General features: G+C 38.7%; 1 protein-coding gene across 11 annotated transcripts in view; it reads right to left on the minus strand.

Annotated features, from left to right (window-relative positions):
- Positions 1-14118, minus strand: part of ABCC9 (ATP binding cassette subfamily C member 9) — a 74714-nt gene extending 60596 nt beyond the window's left edge. For 7 of the 11 annotated variants that reach the window (XM_054073009.1, XM_054073000.1, XM_054072992.1 and 4 more), the window contains exons 1-7: positions 13943-14117; positions 8342-8416; positions 6627-6792; positions 3803-3944; positions 3327-3448; positions 2076-2242; positions 1273-1515 (exon numbers count right to left, since the gene is read on the minus strand). In XM_054073009.1, coding sequence (XP_053928984.1) covers positions 1273-1515; positions 2076-2242; positions 3327-3448; positions 3803-3944; positions 6627-6771 — 819 coding nt within the window. In that variant the 5' untranslated portion in view covers positions 6772-6792; positions 8342-8416; positions 13943-14117. Of the gene's footprint in view, positions 1-1272; positions 1516-2075; positions 2243-3326; positions 3449-3802; positions 3945-6626; positions 6793-8341; positions 8417-13942 lie in introns of all 11 variants that reach the window. The other 4 variants (XM_054073026.1, XM_054073017.1, XM_054072956.1 and 1 more) reach the window with 2 other exon arrangements.
- Between the last annotated feature and the right edge of the window lie 2498 nt (positions 14119-16616).

The following is a 16616-nucleotide window of genomic DNA, read 5'->3' on the forward strand; positions in this document are numbered from 1 at the left end:
GGCATCTAAACCATGTATTTGTGCAGGCACACACACTATCTGCAGATGCAAATCAGCTACGCACAAATGTTTGCACCAGGTCATCATGCCTGTCATTAAGAATGGCACAAAGACTCCGAGCCTCAGGGCATGTAGGTGCCTAAGACTCTGTGGTCTCTTTAAGTAGGATTTGGGCACAAAATGGTTCTTTAAGGAGATGGCCTAGGGATGCATTTCTCCTTTGTTGTGGAAAGGTCAGTTCCAGTGACTCAGTAGTTTTCTTGTATGTCTCTAGTCACTGTAAGAATCGACTACAAAACGAGAGAGAAGCAACCTAAATCTATTAAAACAACATAAATCTATTAAAATAGAAGCAATTGCTTGTCCCTGCCCATTGCAAAGGGGTTGGAACTAGATGATCTTAGAGGATCCATCCAACCCAAACTATACTATGATTCTATAATTATGGTTTCATTTCAGAGGGCACAGGAAGGAGCCTGCAGTTCCATCAGTTGCTGGGAGCAGAGAGCTGCTCCTTCTGGTTTTCCCTCACATTGCAGTTCTAAACCCTGCACTGTGTGGAAACACCTTTATCTGGTGTGTGCGGGGAAGGGATTTATATGTTTTTGTCCTATGTACAACATTTTCCAAAGTGGCCTCTGAATGCCTGTATTCTCTCTGTTTACACTTGAAATTGATACATATAGAGAAATTAGGGAGGCAGGGTCTCAGATCCTTCCTCCTTTCTGCAAAACAGAATCTCTCTCTTTTTTTTTTTTTTTTGGCAGAAATTGGGGTCTGGCTGGAATGGAGTTAAATTTCTTCATAACAGCCCATATGGTTCTGTGTTTTGGATTAGTGACTAAAACACTGTCAATAAGACACCAGTGTTTTGGCTATTCTTGATGTGTGTTTTTGGCTATTTCCTTTCTGGAGAAAAAAAGTGAAGATGAGTGTTTCCAGCTGGAACTATGGACAGAATGTCTTCTTATTTAAGATGCTGTCATGAGTATCTAAGATTTAAACAAAGATTTTACTTTTAAAATCAAATCTAGGAAGTAGTCTGTTAGGTTTTAGTTTCCAGTTACTCTCAATCTGGCAACTCTCACCTGCTGTAAATTCACTTAAAACCAAACAGTAACCATTGATTGGAACTTCCTAAGCCAAGTTTCACCTTGGAACAAACAGTCCTAAGTTACAAATTCCTAAAACTAGTGTTTCATAGAAGTAAAAAAAATTGAAGTGACACTATATTTTCTGAGGCCAAACGGTGACACGAACATCTTTGGTTACCTTTTGTTCCTCATACGCTTCTTTGAGGCAAACGTAATTTGTTAGTGCTCTCATTGCAATTGGAAGCTTTCCGATTGCTTTCAGGTCCACAGGTTTCTTGTGAGCAGATATAATAAGAGTATTCATCCACCAATATGTTGCCTTTGAGAGCAAATTGACAAATGGCTGCAGAAACCTCACCCCCAGGTCCTGTAGATCCTCTGGTGGCTTTACTTTCTGAGGGTTCATGAAAAATACATACCTCTGGAGAGGAGAAAATAGACAGCATATGCTCAGGAATTAGCTGATTAATGGCATTTTTTTTCATAAAAATTACATATAGTGCAACTATAGTGTCAAATTTACACTTAAAGGTCAAGAATAATTTACATTTTGACAGGATAACTGGCCACATATTGAGTAATATGGGATGTGAACACAGCTCTGTAACCTACATATGCTACCAATCTCTACCTGAAAAACAACAAAAAAGAACTCTTGGGACACAGTCATATTTTAAACTATCATGGGTAAGAACATATGCTACCTTATGCATTCTCTGAATATACAGTTTATCTGACTTAACATAGCATATAAAGTGTAGATTACATACACATACATATATCCTTGCATGCACAAATATACATGTATATCAAAGATGTACATTTTAAAGATATGTCAGATCCCATTGATTTCCATAGCATTAACAGCTAAGCTAAATTTAGGCCTAAACTCAACACAAGCCAGAGTCACCTGGAACTAAAGACTCATCATCATCTCCAAGACACTATCACTTTTCAGATCCTGATAAAGAAACCACATACCCTAACTCGAATGACATTGATCTCCACAGCCATCAGCAGCCCATAGAGAATCACCAGAATTCCAGTGATGCAGAAACGCAGTTGAGAAAAAGGCACACCATCCTGGCAGTATCTGACAAGCTTGATTGTTTTGGTGATAAAGGCCATTATCCAGTAAAGAAAGAGAGCTGTAAAACAGGTGCATATGCATTTTTTTTTTTTTTAAAAAAAAAGATTAGCTATACCAGTGCTGCAGAAGATTTAGCTCTCTCAAACAGAAATATTCCATAGCTTAATTCAATGGAAGCATGGTGATCCTCTGTATCAGCAGTCTGCAGGCTGGCACAGAGTGGTGTGAGCCCAAGTCAGGAACTCAGGTTTGAGAGATTTGCTTTGCAGTTACTTTTCCCAGGTCACTATTTTCTTTCCTGGGCCACCACCTTTCAATGAGATTAACATTGATGTGTCTTCACACAATTACAAAAGCCCATTGAAGATAATCTGAAGAGGATCTTTGTTATTGAAATGAAGTAAAAGTCACTTAAATTGACAAACATCATATTGCCTCTCTGAAAAAGCAGAGTGCATTGCAGGTAAGCTCATTTTGGAAGAGAGTTCATATAATTTAATTTCATCCTGCATCCTCATTTGTATCTGTCAATGGCTAGTGCAGGTTGTTCAGTGATAGGTAATTTGGAACATATACTTCTATGAAACATTATCCTGCAATGTCTAGTCAAATTCTTCTGACCATCTGCTGTCTGAGACAGATATCATGAATACCAGATAGCAGTTTCTCAAAGCTAAATAGTGTCTGCTCCTTTGTAAAAAGTCAGTGGAGGCATTCATCATTAGACTGAGTAATCTTGGAATCAACTGCAATGGATGCTGAGAAACAACAGTCATTGGCACTGGAGGGTTGTAATCAGATTTCTATTACAAGTAGTTTTTTAAAATAGCCATTTAGAATGCAGTTGAGTTCTCGCCTCAAAATATTAAGCAGTGTTAAATAATACCTAAAAAAATCATGCTAGGAATATAATAAGCATAGTATGCTTTCCCTTTTGTGATCATTTTAAAAAATAGTCTTCAAGATGTACCTTCAAAACGATGCAATAATTCTTACAATAATACTAGTTCAAAGAGCAGAGAATTATCCCTCTCTCTTTTAATACTCTCATGCACTTCACCATCCTTTTCAATCTAAGCAAGCTGATTTTGGCTAAATTACTGGGTTTTGTGGAAGTACATAACTATCAGATTCAGACTTACCCAAGAGTAACTTTGGAAAGTTAGATGTTTCAATATTGTGGTAATAGACTATGGACACAGTGGCAGCCACAAACCCCATTATAGCTGGTAGAAAGAGATGCAGATGGCGAGATTTCATTTGTCTGAAAATAAATAAGGTATAAATTAGGGAATTTGATGTCTTTTTTTACCTTTGTTGTATTCCTAAATACTCTGATAATCTGTTTAAGAGGACAAATATGGCTTTTCTAGAGACAATAAGATTTTTTCCATGTCTGTCAATATTTAATTGCCTCTATATTTTGAGAGGAGAATACTAATGTGCTGAGAACAACTGTTTCACCTTCTTCCCATTAAAGTCCATACACTTCGTTAAATGATGCCCCATCTTTTTTGGGGAAAAACTTCTTACGCCATACTAGCCAGCCTGTCACACATTATCAGTATACATGAACAAATGCAATTCACTTGGCTATCCACCAACCGCCATCACTTACGTATCGGAAACTATACCCTCTGCTATTTCACACACATGTACGAACAGGAGGGTGAATGTTAGGATCCACCGCAGGTTGTGTCCAGGAAAGTGCAGCCAGGTGTTATGGTGAATCTGGACTTTGGAGCTTTGGCTTCCCCAGCCTGGGAAATAACAGTAATGAAAGAGGAAGGTTACAACACAGCCAGCCAGTGAGTGATCTGGTTATCAATTTCCTGTTCTAATCCATAGGTCACACTTAATAGTATATAATCAGCACAAATCCCCTAGAAGACCACAGGTGTTGCTGTTACCAATAACATGACATGACATGAGAGTGTTTGTGTTGACATGTAGCATCCCATAATTTAGATCTGATCCTATAGAAAACATGACAATAGACTTCCTATAGTTGCAATGAAAAAGAAGAGGTTCCTGGCCAAGAACAATGATGAGAAAATCAAAAGAAACATGTCAGAGTCTCACCCTTTCGCAACAAGAACTGACAGATCTTACCTGATAGTGTCATCGTGTCTTTCCCAGGTATAGACAAGAGTGGGCAAAGTTTCCAACTGATATAAAAGTTGCATCCTCCAATGAAGCCTCAAAGATATATTTACTCCAAACAAATAAAATTTATTATCTCTGCCTCAGTCCTGGTTGGGAACGTTGTCCCAGGGGATGCTGAATTGTTATTTCCTAGTCTCCACTCCCAGGCACTGCCCAGCCTTCTTGCCCTGTGAGTTCCTGGCACATTAAAGCACCTAGTACAGCATGATGGCTCAGCTAATTTAATCAACAAATTAATCTTGAAGCCCATTTTCATGTGGTCACCTCAAATGACACCTACCCTTTTCAGGCTGAAGCCAGCAACCTGGTAAGAAGCAAGACAGCAAGGACCTGACAGATGTGATAGTGCTGAGGGGAGCTGAGGAGTGATCAATGGTTAGCCTCTCATGATGGCAAGTCTTGTCTCGCCTGTTACTTTGTCCTCTGTCCCTTACCACCCTACTACAGGGCTGTCCTGAGTCAGTCAGCCCAAACAGCTATACATGTCCCCCTTCCTGTAAGCAACTTCTGGGATTCACTGACAGACTTCCTGAAGCCCATAGAGAATCCCCAAGATAGCATATCTTACAAAAGTAAAGACGCAAAAAGACCCACAAAGTTGTTGAACTAGGGCATTGAGAGTTGCACTAGTTTCTTTCAGCAACTACAGAACTGAGTTCAAAATCCAGGATATGCTTTTGGTACATGAGGATGCAACATCTCATAATGCTCATCAGGTGACTGAGAAACACATATACTAGAGCCTAGGTTTATTCATTTTTGGAAACTGCCAGGTTTTCACCATTTCACCCTTGTTTATTGTGCAAAGTATTGCAGGAACAAAATATTCTCTCTTCTCCATATCTATTTCAAGCGTTTTCCACAGTCTCATGAGTTTTTCCTTGTCTATTGTGGCTTTCTTTTACCTTGCTCCTATCTTTGTGTCTCTCAAGCAGCTTTTCATTTTTACTTCCTACTTACATACATAAGTTTAAGCTATTACGGTTTTTTTTCCTAACACTGCTAGGAAATAGAGAGAATTTTCAGTGGCTGCCATACTGTTTCAAAATTAATTGGCTAATACCTGTAAAAATATTAAAACAGCCTGCTACAACTTGATATACAACGTAGGATATTGTAAAAGATTATCTCTGCCCTCAGATGTTGTGTTGATTTTCCAGTCTTTATTTATCATTTTGTTAGAACTTATTTCTTCCTGCCTCGCTTAATTATTTAATTAGTTTTCACTCACTGGATCTTGTTATAGCTTTGATATAGGTAGTGAGTATCTTGGCCCACAGGTTCTGATAACCTGTTATTGAATCACTTCAGCTTCTTTTTGAGTAATCACAGTTTTAATATAGTTCGAAGTTCAAATCTTCCTTGTGGAGAAATGTATTACTATGTATATATGTAACACCAGGAAGGTAACATTAAAGAACTGACAGACCATTTCTTCTGCAGTTGTCAGAACATTTATTTTTATTAATACCTATTGCCTTTTGATGGTTATTCAAATCTCTTTATCGCCTATGATCACTTAGAATACCACGGTTTACAGCTCTGAAGAAGTATTAAATTGTATTTGTTTCATCACTGCAAATAACTAGGATAAGTAAACAACTACAGAGAAAAAGTACTTTTAGAGCACTAGTTTAGATGGTACGTTTTACAAGAATGCACAAGTTAGAGCCATTCCACTGTCCTAGATTCTTCAAGAGAGATTTATCATTTCTTATTTTCATTTCTATGAAAAAAGATTCTCTCTTTTTCCCTACTTCTGTTTACAAATGTTGGCAAAAGAAGTAATGATTCTGTTATAAATTTTCCTGCATTACTTCTAACCTTAGATCCACATTGCGCATTTTGGATATTCTCTGAAATTCACATAACTTGGAGGGGAACTCAGACCCATTATCCTAAGTCTTTGGATATCTAATAATAGCAAAGGTTGCAAATCGCCAATTTTGAATCTGAAGACAACTTCTCCAGGGAGAATTTTCACAGCATTTGGATCTGATTTCTCTGGTTCTTATCCATATCTTTATGCTGCTTAAGATTTATATGTAAAGCATTTTATTCATGCTTTGGATTTATATCTAAAACTTCCAACATTTCAGGCAGGTTGGCTTTATATCCTCTGGGTTCAAGCCATTCTGTCACTTCTTTTTTAAAATTAATAAATACAAAGCATCCAACAGTTTGAACCAAGACCCCAAAGCACATATAAACATGACTGAATATAAATGCATTGTTCAAGTGTTTAGGGGATTGCACAGCTCCATGGGATGACTCACCAATGAACAAAATTGGGAAGGTGATGAATAGCAAGAAGACATGGGGAACCAAATTGAGTGCATCCACAAAGCAGACATTTCGTAGGACACCAGCGCTGATGTTGTAGGCTGAAGCATTATCGTTACCACAAAATGCAAGCCTCATCACTTCCAGAAGGTCTGATTACTACAAAAAAGAGAGACATGTTGAAGTAGTAATTGACTACCGAGATCACTAGCATTCCTTTTAGCTAAACAAAAAATAAATAAAATAAAGAGATATAGGAGCAGAACAACAAACAACCCATAGAGAATAATTCAGTTGTGTTTTGAAAATGCTTTTTGGCCCTGTAAAGTATGAACACATTAGAATGAAGGCTTTGTTTATAATAAATGTGCTATTTAGTACATACTCATTAAACATACTACATGATGTCTTCTAGTGTTCATTTTATGCACAAATGTATGCTGCAAGTGATGTATGAGAATACAGAGAAAGAATAAGAAAGTTTTAAAAAGAATTTCATTTTCTCTTAAGAAAAGTCAAAGGCTCGTAAGCTGACTCTTGTGTGTTATTGCTTATTTGATGAACCAAATTTCTCTGTGCAACATTTATGTTCATATTATTTGTTGCACTACATTTTCAGTGCAGGCTCTGAACCTTTGATATTTCCCATCTGGCAGCTTTGCATTCACGGATATTTTGTATTTCTTCATTGTACCATAGAGCAACAATTGTCACATACACTAGTCATTACTGATAGTGTGGCAAACTCTTAATCAAAGTACATTGTACTTAAGATTGCATAGACAGTAAATCAGTATTTATGCTTGATCTTGCAAATCTTTATGCATGTGCTTAGCCTTATAGAAGGAGTTCGCAGACTTCCATGATTTCTTACGAGATTATCTTTGTACACCAAGATAAGTTCATGTGTTAGTGCTTGCAGAGCACGGGCCATAATATGACCCAGAGTTATGGCCAGTTTCTGGTTTTTATCAATCTGTGTGTTATTTATTTATTCATTCCTCTTTACAGGGAGATGAAACAAGATTGCAACTAAAATGTTTCCTTCCTGGTTGCTTTTCCCAGGACTTATACACAGCAACATATTGTTGTAGAATTGGTTATACAAACTCATTTTCTCACATATTTTCTCACATATGTTTTTCCGAATTTTACACTGTACAATGGAAAGGGTATCTTCAATTCAGTAAAATATATGCATATTTTGATGAATACATCTTTCTGCAACAACATTAGTATTAATGAGTTTTGCATAATTATAAAAATATAGACATGCAAAAATCCATGAATACATTTAAAAAAAAAAAGTTAAATGTGAAGAAATAGGCTTGCTTTCTTTCCTCAAAAAAGTTTAGATCATTTCTGAGACTAGTTGAGGTAAGCATAAGGTGAGCCTACACTAGTCAAATACTCCCTTAGAGAAAGCAGAAACAGACCTTCAAACGAATACGGAGTTCAAAGAGGCACTTTGAACCTCAGCTAACCCTCCTTTTTGCTTTTAACTAATTTTGTGCTGGGCTTGAAAAGCATAGCCCATATTGAAATACATCACTGAAATTCATAAAGAAGTTTCATTGAAAAGAATGTGAGAAATGCAGTCCCTCTTCCACGCATATCAGCAGTTTATGGTCTGAGATTTGCTAGAAGTTAAGCATAACTGAGAGTCATATGTGGACCACACGCTGCAAAACTGCATGAATTTACTTACTGTGGTGCAAAAGCTGACAGGCGACCCACCCAGCCTTCAGTAGAACAGAATTTGATGGAGAGTTTTGCCCATTCTCTACAAAGAAAGGACTGATATGACCACTATCATACTATCATCTTATTTTTATATAAAAATATTATATGTTCATAAATGCATATGACTAGTAACACAAAAGAAACATTAAGTTAATATGAATTCTGTTGGAATAAACTGAAGAAAACAAACACGCAACTTTTAAAAAAAATATGGAGAACTTCTTTGGTTTTAATTTGTAAAAGCTCAACGTGACTCCTTTAAGAGAAATATAATGCTAATGATAATCTCTTGAAAATCAGAAGTGTAGTTTCCTCATTTTTATCAAAGGTCAGAAGTCCAAGAGAGTTCTGCTGGGAATTTTCCTCCCTTTCCCACAAACAGCACTCTTCTCTGAGACAGCATAAGATGCTGTTGTGGTCTAGTGGTTGGATTGGTACCAAAAGGCAGGAGGATCCTGGGTTCAAATAAGCACTGAATCATTGACTTCCAGTGTAACTTTTGGCTTCCAGTCAAAAATAAATCTGGGAGAAAGAATTAAACCATGTCCAAGAGAAGTCAAAGGAACCACTGTTTTTTTTTTTTTTTTTTTTCCATATCTCAGGAAAGGAAATGGAATAGAAGCAGTAGACATTCCCATGGAAGAAAGGACTACCTAGGTAGGACCTATCATCAGTTTGTAGAGGTTTCATACCGCACTTCAAAGAGTAGTTCCTAAAAGCTACCAATAAAGATGTATCTGTCAAGAATCACTTCTGTGTCTTCACAAGAATCTGTGCTGTGCCTACTTTTGTGATGGAGTATGTACAACTACACACTCTTAAAACAAAGTGTTTTAAGGGAGCAAGAAACCATTCCATTCCCTTCCCATCCATTTCTGGAGCAGAATGCAGATCTGATACACCATCCACAGCTTTGCCCACGTGACTAAAGCTACTGGACAATGCTCTGTTTTTTTGAAAAATTACAAATGTAGAAGACTCTCTGGAGATGCACAGGCTCATTGCCCTAGGCATAAAGCATGTCATGTGGTTTCTACTTATTTGCTCAAGTTTCACAGGTAGGGGAAATATATTGGATGAAATTTTCCTGACATGTAAGGGAGGACACTTGAAAGTCTCATTTGGTTAAAAGCTGACATGCCAGAAGCTCATTCATTGGCCTCAAGGTCTAACAGGCTGTGTTGATTTCCAAAGAAGGACAGAAAGAAAAGGCCCTAAGGCATGAAAACAAGTCCTTGATTTCTCTAGACAGTATAGGGCATCTTACAACAGTGCTTGGGCGGCTTTACCAAAGCTTACAGGAGCTGAACCATGACAGGTTTCCAGATGCAATTGCTCATCCAAGGAAATTGTGTAACCTTCAGTCTTCTTCGAATGAAAATTCGGCAATATAAAGCAAAATTTCTTGTGCCTACACTCAGATTCCATGCCTGTAAAGTTCAGCATATCTACAGATAAACACATTCTTAGGGCTGCAAAGAGTGCAAGTAGCATGTTTGAAAGATCCATATTAATTTTAGAGTCTACGTTACATTTTCAACCAGTATTTCAGTATTGAGAGTTAAGGCTAAAGAGATCTTTAATAATTCTAAAAATTTTAAAGAGTTTTAAAAGGCCTCAGCTATTCTGTCTTTTAATGAATCCCAGTTTTGAGAATTTTCACTTAAAAGGCTGAGCCTGGAAATGATGTGAGTTTGGAAGATCTTGATTGTAGATAACCAATAAAAGATGAGTGAAAAGGCACTCTTCTGTAAAACTATATCATTTCATGAAATGAAAATGTCAAGTAGAAAACCAACAAATCTAGAAAAAACTCACAGAATTGCTGTTGTGCTTACAGTTGTAACTCATCAAAAACTGTAGCTAGATTTAGAAAGCAAGAAAGAACACTTTTATGACTGATCACTGACCATATTTGGTTCCCTTAATAATAATTAAACTATTCTTCCATTAACTCTTCTAGTAACTCAAAGCTGCATTTCAGTCAGAAATAGACCTCTAGAGAGCTGAAAAGAGTTATCTTTCTTATATGATGAAGTGCTGTTTATTTCACTCAGCACTGAGCATTGTGTGAGTATATAATTAAATAAACTGAAGACTTCCTATATTTTTCTTGTGTGCCAGTTGTTGATCATTGTCAAAGACAGAATGCTGACCACACCAAACAACAGTCTAATCCTGTGATGGATAACCACACTGAAGATCTTCACATTAGCCCTAAGCAAGTCAGAATACAGAGCTGACTCAAGGATTCCCACAGTGTAGATGAAGACAATTTACTCCTTAGCAAAGATGAGGAGACAGACATTTTAGGCCGCAGTAAGTACACAGGAAGGAATCAAAGAGGAAAAAACTAGGCTGCAGAGACACACAAGGAGAGTTGAAGAGACTTTGGTTGCCAAGGGATGGAAGAGATAAAAGCAGTGATTGCTGTAACTCAGAGAGGTTATCACATTCCCTAGCTGAGGTTGCGCTCCTACATCTGCCAAGATCCTTTCCTTAGTAACACCAGCAGCAGTGCATAGCTGGGCTTCCTGGAACTGACATAGGTGAGTTCAGCAGCAAAGCCAGATGGTTTTATCATCCTCAGCAGTCTGGTGCTGTAGGCAGTTGCCCGCTTTGCTGTAGGCTACACAGTCTGGTGGAGAGCTATGCAAATATTAGTTTAGTCTTAGAATTAAAGGTCTTATATCACCATGGTGCTATTCCCAAGATAAGAAGTCCTGCTCACAAGCTGGAAAGATCAGTGCTGAGTTGTTGCAGCTGCCATACCTCAATTCCAAAGTTAGCTCATGCAGGACTCATGAGCTATGGGGCATAACAGCTGAGAAACACCCACCAGTGCCTTAGCAAATCTTTATCTATGGGCAAGGAATATTCACTGGAAAGCAAAGGCTTCTTCTTCTCACATGTGAAGGCTTTTTCTCTAAGCTCACATTCGGGTTGTAATCTTTGGTGCTGAAGAAATTTTGAAATGTGTTGGTCATCTGAAGTTATTGGCCACTGTTTCTCATCAGGTAATAGCCTTTCACAATAACTGTTGAGATCCTTCTATGCTCATTTGAGAAGAAAATGCTTATTATAATCATTACAAAAAATGTCCTTCCCAGACACAATTTCCCATTTTGTTGAATATAGTAGGCCACCAAAATACGCTGAGGTGATTACGCCAAAGTCAATACCTCATAATGTATTTGTTTCACTACCTATTACAGCAGGAATTTTATACTTCATAATGGCATTGCCAGGCATACTGGGTCTAATGTAGCATTTCAGTCAGTGCAAATGCAGTGATGTGATAAAGATCTTCCAATAACAAGCACATGCTATCTGAGGGTACCAGCTACACTCAGCACCCTAATAGGGGTGTCAACTACCATGCAGTTTTGGGGTTTAATACTTTGTAGGCAGGAAGGCTGTTATCCTTTAGAGTTATTGACAAATTGCTCACTTCGACTTCAGTCTTTACAAACTCTAGAACAGGTCAGAAATTTTCAGAGGCATTTTTTTCTTTCCACTTTGAAAATGGCCTTTGCTGAGCAGTCAGCTATCACAGGCAAAACTTCACAGAGGAAAGGGATGGAAAGAACAATCAGGAGGATGCACCTATGGTGGTACCAGTGGAAGACAAGTTTCAGGTCTCCTTTTGATCATTTGGGAATCTAATTCCCTGCTAATTTACCTTTACAAAGATGTGAACTTTCTGATCAGCAGATCATTCTGTAATGAAATAGCTAAAATAAATTAAGTCCTTTAAGCATTTACATTTTCATCTTAAACAGAAATCAGCACAGAAGAGATTCAAGAATAAATACTTACTGTGAATAAGAAAGGTCTTTTGGTAAGGAAAAAAAAAAAAGAGCAAAGTTGTAAACATGAATGTGATGTAGCATTGAACCTAAACACAAATCTCATTTTAACAAGCATATATAGGGGTTCTTAGGGCACCAAGGCAGTTCCTGAAATATGTTTTCCATAAACAGTTGTGAAGAAGACAATGTGAAAAGAGCAGATAAATTAAATTTCCATAAAAATGATGAGAACATCCTTACTGAGTGCAAAATAGCAACAATTCTAGTTAAATATATTTGAATTGTCTCAGGGTCTTTTAGAGTGCACCTAAAAGTCCTCATATTCAAGAGCTTCCTCTTATCTGAACTATCACTTCACGTTCATTATGAGACATGTTCAGCATGCTCTGAAAGATACTTATGATTATAAAAAAAAGAGTATGAATATACTCCTTAGGTGGACCTTTTCAGGGGGAATTAAGAATATTCTGAAACACATTTATTTCAGTAATTCTGTTGCCTATATTAAAAAAAAAAATCAATAGCTGCACTTCCTAGTTAAAATATATCAGTTTGCAGAGCATACTCAGGTCTTGGCTCAGATTTTTTTTTGTCTTACATATAATACACATTATATGCCCGTGTGCATATAAATACACGTACATATATACATATGTGAGTATGCATAGAGACAGAGGTTGAAAAAAGTACTCAGAGTTTCACCAAAGCAGTAGTTTCTTATCTTCTGAATAATTAAGTCATAAGAAAAGTAAGAATTCATTTACCCTTCTTGAATTTCATGGACAAAATTTTAATTAAGGTCAAATTATTAATTTTTAGGTTTGGATAAGCACAATGGAAGGCCTAACTCTAAAATTTGCCACAGATTTTAGATTAGTGCTCTGAATCTTTATCCTTTCTAGGTATAAGCCTACAAGTTTCTCCTTACCTTCCCAAAAGCACTCGACCTAACGCAATCTTAGTAATCTATAGTCTATGCATTATTTGCAGAGAGTTCTGCTCAGGTAATGGCAAAAATTGTTGCCCCTTTAAAATCTATTTTTTAACAAATGATCCTGTACAAAATATCATTTTCCTTTTTATTCCCATTTAAACTGTGCCACCTATTGTAGACAGACCCTGCTTCTCTGCTGTGCACTGTTTCGGTTACCTTGGGCCTTAAGGTGATGAATTACCTCTGATACTCATCAGTATTCTCGTTGCTAACTGGCATATACCAGCAGCCCAATCCAAATGTTACTGAAGTCGATGCAAAGAATCTCATTGACTTTGGTAGGTTTTTGGATCAGGCTCCAAACAGAGAAAATCACAACAGTAGTGGTGCTAAACAGGCTACTGGCACAGAAAAGCACTGCACATAAACATCTGCAGTGGTCTCACACACATCTAATACACTGCTTTTTGGTAAGCTTCTTAACACAATGCGATTTTAAACATCAGCGTGCTACACTGCCTTCTGTAAAACCTTCAATTTCTCATGCCAAGATAGGACAGCTTAAAAAAAGAAATGTTACTCTGTGAACAGAAGCAAAGAAAACATCAGCAGGAGGGGACGGTAAGGGCTGAGAATGCCCGTGAATGGAAAACGAAAAGGAAAAAGAGATTGGAATTGTAATCCCAGGAAAGAACGAGAAGCAGCCCTGTCCCACAGATATAAAGGGAAGGAGGAGGAGGTGGTTAGTGGGAGATAATGGGGGAGGGTCATTGCATGCCCCGTTTTGTTGCTGAATGTTAGATCAAACTCTGTAGCTTACCTTTGTAAACACAAAACCAAAATACCAACCCAAATTGTCACTCGGTTGTGCTATGTGATCAATATCACCCCGATGGCAGGATTTTCCTCCACTCTGTGAAGCTGCTCCAAGCCCTGGAGTGGATTATTTTTAGGCTGGTGATGGGAAGATCAGCTGCTGCCTCCTATCGAGTTTCCAAAGCGCACAAACTCTTCTAGTCTTTCTCATACGTTGAAGGGGGCAGGAAACTGGGAAGAGACAAGCAAGCAAAAAGCACCAATTTTTCACCTCCTGAAGCTGCAGTCCCCTGGGGATTTTTTCTGCTTGCTTTTATTTTCAGTTTTCACTCACTGGAGCACTAGGATTCCAAGAGGCTTACGAACTATTATCAGATATTTTTTCTGAAGTAATTGATTTAGACATAATCTGACTTTGGCAGACTTGGGGAGCTTCAGCTTTTGAATTCTTTTGAATTAATCTTGGATCATTTGAATTTGACAAGATAATTTTGCGCATCTTCCATCATCTTGAGCAGAAAAGGGAAGTCTACTCAGACATTTTACTTTACCCTACATCCCTCCAGACTCTTCTGCTTAAAATATAGACCAAATCCCACTTTTAATCTGTTTCTTTTAAAACAGATTGTTTTAAAACTTGAAATAAAATTCAAAATTAATTTGATGCTCATACCGGGAATTCCATTTTCAATACAGTAGCACTCACGTAGTAGGGATAGTAAATTTTGGCTGCAAAATATGTTGCATATGTTTATTTAGTAAGGATGAAGTCCCTAGGGAGCCTACATACAGTAGGTTATTTTGTTTGCTCATTTTCTTTGAATGCCATTGAACTAAGGTATTCCATGGCTCAGATTTTCCGTCATTATAGTTTCACTTGAGCCCTACAACTGAAGGCTGCAAATAGCAAAGATCAGGTGCTTGGTGATGCTTCACAAGGCAAATAGTAGTGCAGGGTGGTTTTGAGCACAGCTGTTCACTTCTTAGGTACCAGAGCTGGAGGCCCCCAGGACAGAATTTGCTTAGACCTTGCAGAATCCAGGGGTTGCATTTAGATCACTGGAAAGCAAATGGTTTCTGATGGATTGCAGTCAAAGATGTTTTCAAACCATGAAAGATATTACAGTGAGCTCTGATCTGAGGATCCAGTTGTATGGCTGAAGACAAATAGTGGCAGGACTCATCAAAATCTTGGCAAATCCAGCTTGTTCCTGATGCTTCTTACCTTATGATTGTAGGGATAAGAAAGCGGAAACCTCAGATCTAGAGAAAATGAGCGCATTTAACTCAAAGCACCAAACCAGTGTTGCACTGAGCGACTGAGGCAGACCTCAACAGTCTTCCATGGCACTTGAAATATTTTACTTGCATTTAATTTTTTGCTTTTTTCCTTTTTCATTTAATAAACTTCAATGTTTTAGAAAAAACAGATTGTGGATTCCAACCTTCTGCGTTCTGCTATACATGTAAAGAAGTTACTATAAAATAAAATCTTTACTCCATCTAATCACCATCTAAAAGACCGCTGTTGTGATGCTTCTGAAAATACATATAATTTCAGATAGAAGTGAGTAGCATTTATGGCCATGATTGTTTTTGTCAAAACATGAAAATTTGGTTCGTTGTCATTTAGCTCTGTCATTTCTACAGAACTGCTTAAACAGGAAGGAAAAAAAAAGAATGTAAAAAAGATAAAATTACTGGGGAAGCCACCAGCATCTTTCAGTTTGCTGTTCCTAAATGAAGTGCTTTCATTTCTTTATGTGACAAGTTAAATATTTTGAAATATATTTTTAAAAGGATTTAGAAAAATGAAAAGCTCTTAAACATCAAAACACATTCTGTTCTGATTTGAAATAATTTTTTTTTTTTTTTTGTCTCTGGCTTTTCAATTTACTGGGCAGGGCTTGGTGGGGGAGAGGGGAAGAAAAAGGCAATATCGGGAATTCAAAATGCTTCAGGATATGTTTGGACCTGTAAGTGAATGGAAAAGAACCCGGGCCGATTCTCAGGTGTCCTGATGTACTGTATGTCTCCAGTCCTCCCACGGTAGCCCCCTATCAGTCTCCGGTTTTCCCACGTTAGCCTTCAGCAGCCAAGAGCGCACTGTCAGTTGCCGACACTCCCCGCACCGCAGCTGCGTGGGATGCGCGCTCGGGCTCCAGAGGAGCAGAACCAACCCGGGAACCAGCACCGCCACCAAAGCAGGGACGGCCCCGCGCCGGAGGCAGCTGCGGGGAGGGATGTGGCTGCCGCGGGGAGGGACGCTTGGTATCGGAGAGGGATGCTCGGCTGCGGGGACGGATGCGCCGGTCGCGTGGAGGGATGCTTGGCTCCGGGGAGGGATGTGCCGGCCGCGGAGAGGGCTGCTCGGCCCTGGGGAGGGATGCTCGGCCTTGACTAGGGGTGTGTCGGCCACAGGGAGGGATGCTCCGCGGCGGGGAGGGATGCTCGGCCTCGGGGAAGAATGCTCGGCCCTGGGAAGGGATGTGCGGGCCTCGGGCAGGGATGCTCGGCCCAGGGAAGGGATTCTCGAGAGCCTCGGCTTCGCTACCCCCTGTCCCCCAGTGCAGGGACCATTCCCGAGGGGCGGCCGGTCCCTCCGCCGTGCTCCCTCTGGGTCGGAGAAAGCATGTAGGTGACCTTGGCAGCTTGAAAGCTGCTTTGTCTGATAGCTT

This window comes from Cuculus canorus, chromosome 1 (genome assembly GCF_017976375.1).
Source record: "Cuculus canorus isolate bCucCan1 chromosome 1, bCucCan1.pri, whole genome shotgun sequence".
Classification (NCBI taxonomy): Eukaryota; Metazoa; Chordata; class Aves; order Cuculiformes; family Cuculidae; genus Cuculus; species Cuculus canorus.